The sequence below is a fragment of the Centruroides vittatus genome, unplaced genomic scaffold (genome assembly GCF_030686945.1).
Source record: "Centruroides vittatus isolate TY-2023 unplaced genomic scaffold, ASM3068694v2 contig_567, whole genome shotgun sequence".
Lineage (NCBI taxonomy): Eukaryota > Metazoa > Arthropoda > Arachnida > Scorpiones > Buthidae > Centruroides > Centruroides vittatus.
This window is the reverse complement of record NW_027122338.1, coordinates 92052-100160: the sequence shown is the minus strand read 5'-3', so window position 1 is coordinate 100160 and position 8109 is coordinate 92052. Positions and strand designations below refer to the sequence as shown.

Sequence of the window (8109 nt, the reverse complement as noted above, 5' to 3'; positions counted from 1 at the left end):
TTTTTCTACGGCGCTTATTTTTTCCGTGAGTTGTTTTATCTTCATTTTTCATTACTAACAAGAGAGTGGTGGGGAACCTTCGTCCTAAATAAACATAAGCCCCAAACAAAATATAATAAAACGGAAAAAATAATAATAAAATAAAAATAACGCTCGGACTGAGTTCCTTACACTCCTTCCCCTTTAAATAAAGAGAAATTTATTTCTCTAACTTTTACTTCCAAATCCAACTCTGCTTCTAATTGCGCCTTTCTTATACAGATGCTGCCAGAATCACAACCAAATTCATCCCATACAAAGTATTAATTTTGTTTTCCTGTACATAAGTAAGAGCAACTCGTTGATCACTTAAAAAGCTATCGTTAAATATTTACTTTACACTTTGGGGAATGTTGACATAGATTGCGTTTACAACAATTATTTTCCTCACTAATTATTTGCACACTGCCTCATTTAAGTTTCTTTATTCGAATAAAAAATTATTCTTACTTTTTAAATGCCTGTAGTTTGACAAATTCTAAAAGTTATTCTAGAAAATTACAATGTATTATTGTCTACTCTTTTGTTGGCTTAACGGCATATCATAAATCCATCGAAAAACAGGAATGTTAAGATAAATATGTGCAGTTTATACATATAATGATGAAAACTAACAGTTTAAAATAATTATATGCTTATTCTCGGTTGAAATTTGCAAAATTTTCTAAGCCATCACCCGGAGAACATGCAAATGAAAGAAAAACACTATATTTCTAATTGCCACCCCAAAGTTACAAAAGAATTACGACCTCATTTGTTACTTGGCCTCGTCAATCGTACATTCACAGTTTCATTCGCTTTCGACATACCTAAGTGAGCCGGATTGCACTCCGACTGTCATTGCCCAACTCTTCCCTAAATGTTACGAATGATGGCAGTTTCATTCATACGGGAAATCATTTCTGTCTTTCAAAGGACATTTTTGCAGTCTTCTTTACGTATCTAAAAAAAAACATTTTATTTTTCCTTTGTTTTAACAGAACAATAATCAATAAACTTCCGCTTTTTGTGAATATAAAATTCAAATTTTCGCGAATTAAAAAGTTTGCAAACGAATAAATAAAACAGCAAAAAAATCTCCTTGGGGAATATTTCGTATTCACTTCGGAAGTGAATATCAACTGGTTTACATTCTTCTTCGTAAACATTCGATTTATAAACCCTTCGATCTTAAACAATAAAAAACAAAATTGTGGTTTCTTGACTGGCGTGTTACGTCACACAAGCAATCGTCGGAATTCTTCTGTTATGGCTATTTTTTTATGTTTTTCTTTGGATTGTCTTATTACGTCGAGACCCGAGACGACGACGTACGATTTGATTGGTGCTCGACTGCCAACCCAATGCTTTTCGTACGCTTTTAATAAAACCGTTATGAAATATTTTAATTGTCATAAATTTGAGCTTTGGTCGTTCTGGATAATGTTTCGAATGAAAATTGTTTTTTTTTTTTCCTGAAATTTTATCCTTACCGGCATAAAATTAAACTGTAAGAGTGAAATAACTCTGTGGGAAACTCCGCGAATTTTGACCTCTTGTCTCGGAAGTTACGCCAACACCTTGCCGATAACTAGAAAGACTTAGGTTTAAAATTTGAGCTTTCTAAACCTGGTAGTTTTTTCTAGGAGTTTCTGCAAAGCCGGGTGACGAATAGAAGAAAACGGGCATTTTTGGCGAGTTTCGCACTTTTCGATTACTTATATTTTGGCAGTTCCTTTATAGAGAAACCTAAAATTTTGCACACCAAATAAGAAAACAAGTGTTTTTTGAGTGAGATATTCAGAATTAGTTTAAGTATTTGGGGATGGATAAGTCGACTTCCAAAAATGGGCAACTCTGATTTCTGTATATACGGTCGGTCGGTGATTGTTTTTCTTCACTAGGCACGGAGTCGTTTCCGTGATTCTCGACAATTATTTAACGTGTTTAACATTTTAGGTTCTGGTGTATGTTGACATTTGATTGGGGCCATTTATAAACATGAAGTATCGACTGCTCCAAAATTCCAAAATGTAGGCCTATAGGGATAAAATCAATACAGCTAATAAAAGCAGAATTTCTATTACCTATCAAAAGAAATTTTAATTGGTGTACTTTTTTTAACATAAAAAACTAAGTTTTGGAGGCATCTTTGCTTAAAGCCTAAGCCAAATTACCCCATTGTCATAAGAGGAGCAACATTCTTGAGATATTTTTATGGATGTTCTATAGATTGCACCCTATGGAACTTCGGGACTTCGAGTATATATTTGTACTTGGGACTGAGACGAGTTCGACGGTACCCTACTTTTGGACCGGAGACAAAAGATAAGAAAGTCGTCATACTTTTTTAATGCTCTGGTGCAGACGGCACCGTAGTTGCTAGTACCGCCATCTTCGGTAAAGTCTGCAAACCGTGACTTCGGGCTATGGTCGTCTCCCGGAAAAATAGGTTAGGTTTGTTGGACGAGCCGAAAAGCGGTGCGTAGTACTAGCCGACTGCAAGCGATGGCGAGTGTGTCGGCCACTGGGGGGCCGTAGGCTCCGACGTAGAGGATTTTGGGGGCATGCGAAAGGACTTAACTCAAATTGTGCTCGATCGGTGTGCTCATAATCAACGTCTGCCTCTGTTGAAGGTATATATGGCCGACTTGCCGGACTGCCTGTTAAACACGCGATAGCCTTAGCAGCGAGAGCGACGTGACTTCCGATCATCGCGTGATTACCAGAAAAAGTATGATAACTTTTTCATTTTTCGTCTCCGGTCCAAAAGTAGGGTATCGTTGAACTCGTCTCGGTCCCCGAGTTCAAATATATACTCAAAGTATAGTATCCCCAATTTCATTTTTGAATAATATCTGGTTTTTTTTGTATGTGCAATGTGCTATGAAAATCATCTCTAGAATTGCCAGATGACAGTTTTCTGAAATTTTGTAATATTTTAAGGAATCAAAATGTTTTTAAGGCTTCGTAGACTTTGTTTTTGTAAAATTTAATGGTTGATTTATTAAATTATAACTTGGTTAGAGGAATGGTATAATTTCATGTTTTTGATCATTCAGTTATTGCCAAAGCATAAAAATGGCGCCTTTTTAATTTTTGTTATTAAAAAAAAAAATGTTATTCTAAAAAAATTATCTAATGACATTCTATATATTTTTCAACTATATATACGGTAAATAATTTAAAATATATCTTTATAAATAATCTTCTATTATGTTTTTTTTTAAACAAAATATAACACATTATTTCAATGAATTTAAATTTAATAAAATTCGAACAATTTCACAATCAATCAATTTTGGCATTTGAAAGTGTTACTTGATGTAAAGAGTATTATTATAACAACGTTAAGAAACAAATATATACAATAATACATTATTAATCTACTAGTGAATTTACAAACAGGTGTAGTAATGCAACAAAGTGTTCCACGGTCGCCCAAATGGCGTTATCTCAAAGAATAATAAATAAATGTAATCTCGATAATGCGTTTCTACGAATGCGTTATCAATCGGTGCTTTCATACAACTACAGTATTATTCATTTTAATTTCTAAATTGCGCATCTATTAATTCCACTAATCGTTTACTAAATTTTGACTATCATCGATTTCACTTTGTTACACGGCAAATGACTCCAACATACATACTGCTGCTGCTTATCAACATTGTTATGGAGTTAATAATATCACTTTTAAATGTCAAAATTAAATAAATATTTAACCCTTTATTGGTATGTTACTGGTAACAAAACAAAAATAATAATTACTTAGTAATAAACATAAAAAATAAAGTATAATTAACATATCAGATTGATGAACGTTCACAATATTAACTAATATCTTTCGAATAACAATCACAAAATAAACTTAAACAAGATGAACTTTTCTCACCTTCAGATTTGCAAATTCATCTATAACGTCCTCAAAATCAGTTTCTTTAAAAATATCATTTTCTATAGATAATAAACTTAAACTACTCAATCTGTCTTGGGACATTGTAGAACGTAAATAGTTCTTAATGATTTTTAACTTACTGAAACTTCTCTCACCTGAAGCAACAGTCACGGGCAGAGTAAGCATTATCCTTAATGCAATACTGATGTTGGGATAAGACTCACAGAGATCCCACTTAACTATTCCCTCTAATATTTGTAAATGGTGTAAAGATATCAAATTTTTAAATATTATTTTTGCTTGACTTTGAAAGCACTCTAATTCATTTACTAATTGCATTGCATCCAATTCACTATATACAATGCAACAGTCGGCTGCAGCTTTTTTTAAATCTACTAATGGCATGGTAACCAAATTTTTTCCATTTAAAAAATCAAAAATCGATGATATTGAACGCGTATTTTTAAATCGATCACCTAGTTGGAATATAATATTGTCAACAACTTCATAAAACAAATGTTTTAATTTGTCCTGACTTGAAAGTATAGTTCCTTCTTCTCTTTCTCCAGGTAACAGTTTTCTTTTGCGTTTTCGCTTCATCTTGGGTGTTGAATCAATTCCCAACTCTTCACATTTTTGTTTGCATTCGAACATGATAATATCATACTGATTATTTCTAAAGTGTTGAAAAAAAGATACCAGTCCATTTAATAATTCAGAAGAGCGAAAAATGTCTTGTGATTTATCCTGTAACTGGTTATTTACAACATTTATTTTGGCTAAAATATTTTCCCACATAATTAACATAAAAATAAAATTGTATGATTCGATATATCCAATAATAATTCTAGCTGTAGCGACACCATCTCCAAATGAAGAATATTCCGATATTTCTTTAAGGACTTCTATAACTTCGTTAATTTGATATTTTAAGTGACTTACTGAACGTGATTTAGAGCACCATCTCGTATCGCTATGTCCTTTTAGTGTTGTCTTTAGTAATGTTGTAATTTTTTCCCATCTTCGAGTAGAAGAAGCAAAAAAATTAAACAATTTCTGGATTATTCCAAAAAATGAAACCATCTCCACGGTAATGCTTGCTGCGTGCACTCCAATTAAATTAAGCGAATGCGCGGCACAAGGAACAAATTTGGCAAGATCGTTTAATCGTGCTATATGCGCTTGCATGCCATTATAATATTCCGGCCATGTTTGCTCCGTTATCGTACCCTTGTCCTCTTATGTTTTTAAAATCTAAACCATCACTTTTTAACTTATCCAAAACTTCATTTGCAAGTCCTTGTCCCGTTTTACATTTTGATAGTACAAAATCAACAAATCTCTCTTCGATAGTTACCATTTCATTTTCAATTTTGACATATCTGATAATCTGGCATACTTGTTCTTTATGAGATATATCAGGAGTACTATCAATTATTATGCTAAAATATTTTGCTCTCTTTATATTATTTATAATTTTGTTTCGAACTTTAGATGCTAGTAAAAAAATAAATTCGTTTTGGATTTTTGGACTTAAATACGATACTTGGCCTTTTGTTCTTTTATCAAAGATGGTTTTTAAAGTAATGTCATATTTGCTGACAAGTTCAATTAAATTATAAAAAATGCCTCTATTCACATTATTCTCGGTAGAATTTCCATGCGTTCCTCTTAAAGCTAAATTATTTGTAGCACAAAACATCACACAATTTAAAACAATTTTAAGAATATGGCGCCACTTATTTACTTCTACCATTATTTGTTTTTGCATAACACTATCAATGAGATTTTGTCCAGTTTTAATGTTTTTTTCTAGAATTTTCCAAGTTGTATAACAATTTACATGTTCTATTGATTGTTCATGGTTCGGGATTCCAGGATATGGAACAATGGACTTGTTTAGAGAAAGCGACGTGCAAGACGCAAGTGCAGCTTTTTCGATTTTGCGGAAAATCGAACATATTGTTAGACCCATCTAAAAATTCTCTAATTAGTCTGGAAACAGGGGGACCTAATTCTTGCATTCTGTGAAAACGGGTAAAGTTGACTATAACGTAATAATCTTAATCTTCGCTATCGTTACTTTGCCCGAGCAACGCCGGGCCTATCTGCTAGTTACGGTAATATTTATACAGTTTAAAATAATAAAATAAATTTAAAAAGTTGGGTAAGGGCTGAAAACGTTTTTTACGGTTAATAAATAATTCTCGGTGAGGTAAGGTGTTTCGGCGTAGGTTAAAGAGCATTTACTTAAGTATTAATTAAGCATTTTATGTTATAATAAAGTGTTTATACTTCTCAACAGATTGTATAAATTATGCGGTCAGTATGTTCTTTTAAATATGACGTTTATAGAAAAATTATAGGCTGCAAATTTTAAACACTCGTAAACCTATAAATCTTGACTGTTGCCTGTCTGCGTGTGTTCCAAAATCCGAGAAAGAAGATGTAAACATGAACGTCGAAACTAGATGTAAAAAGCTTAGGGCGGGAGGCCCGGACTAACTGTATACTTGGAATGGTGACGAACACGATTGTATTGCTAACAAGAAAAGTATGATGTGCAGGGGCAAAGACCACCACTAAAAAATTGCGAACATTGTAAGGAAATGTTTCGGGCCGGCATTGTGACGATGTCACAATAAATAATCGCTGGTTAGAATTACTTTGGTTGATTCGGTTACGGCAATGCGACACGCCAGCGACCTGTCAAGGGACGCATTCCAGATAAACTGATATGTGAAACTCGACCTTATTTACATGAAAAAAACCCGGAAAACTCCACGCGGCCAGACCATTGGCCATGCCTCAATTCACGACTAACTAACTATCAGAGTTCGGTGGTTTTATCCACTGGGCTACCGAAGGGCGTTTGTAAGAATTAAGAAAGTACCGTTTAGAAATAAATAACTACGGAGTCGTTAGATATGGAAAATTAAATACAGATATTTCATACGATAACACTTTCGATTGCACGCAGGCAAGTGCTATATGCTACCTGTCGCAGTAATTATATAGCGCTTCTAATTCGCGCCATACCATTGTGGCAGCGACTTAAGTGAATATACTACATATATTTTAAACTTAAATTTATTTTTTTAATTTTTTTGTTAAGAGGTAACGCTACGTGTAAATCGGCAAATTGAATGTAGATATCGATAGATGAATTAATTTATTTACAAAAATCAGATCGATATTTTAAAGTGAAATGTACGTACCACATTATCTAAGTTATAAAAATTTATAACGTTATAAAACGACAAAAAGCTTAATTTTGTGGGTAGAGATGGGTTTTATAAAAAATTGCAAATAACGAGTAAAATCGTCATTAAGTCTGACCCTGCTGCAAATACACACCACCTTCCTTATTCCCTACCTCTTCGACCTTTAACCGCCGATATTTAGTAGCATCAATGTCTTTTATAAACAAACAAAATCCTGCGAAATTTCAGAAATTTTCGACAAAAAGCACAGAAATTATCAAGTTCAAACAGTGAAAAGATCGTGCTACACACATACATACATACACATACAAACACGTACATACACGCACTAATATACATGCATACAGAAAGAACTACCGATTTTTTTCATTTTTCGACCTTTCAAGGTGTCTCGAGTCAAAAAATACAGAAATCATTTTTTTTCCCGATCGCCATACTTTTCCTCTGTTATATATAACAACCGGGAAGGTAATACGCAAGTTTTTAAATTTCATGTTAATTCTGCTAAATTATATTTCGAACAGAACGACAGTTTTTAATTGTGACGATTTGTGACCAACTCCGTATGCCGCAGCCTAAATATAAATTGTCTTTGGGAATTTAATACAGATTTGAAAGAGCCGAAAATTTATAAAGTAAATTTTTGAAATTCATAGGCGGGCGTCGGAATCGATTTAAAAATATATACGACTCCCGACTCGTTACTCACGAGTCTGCATATTTTTGCCGACTGACAGAAAAGTGCAGACTCGTGGGTGGGTGCTTTAAAAAACAAATACATTTTTAAAATTTTAAATCTTTTTATTTTGCATGCAGAGTTTATCAACTTTTCTGGCAATTGCCACTTTAAAAACCCGCTGCAATCTACAGTTTGTTTAGCGACACGCGCATTGTGTGAATAATTTTTTAATGAAATCAGTCCCTGTTAATTCTAAACTGTTAATATTGCTCTTTCTTTGGTGATTGAGA

At 33.3% G+C, this 8109-nt stretch overlaps 1 protein-coding gene across 1 annotated transcript; it reads right to left on the bottom strand.

Moving 5' to 3' along the window:
* Positions 1–3889: 3889 nt before the first annotated feature.
* LOC136979015 (zinc finger MYM-type protein 1-like) lies at positions 3890–5778 on the bottom strand. The gene is given in 2 exon segments (XM_067274894.1): positions 3890–5110; positions 5112–5778. Coding segments are annotated over 2 exon segments (1797 nt in total). The 5' UTR covers positions 5688–5778.
* Positions 5779–8109: the final 2331 nt, after the last annotated feature.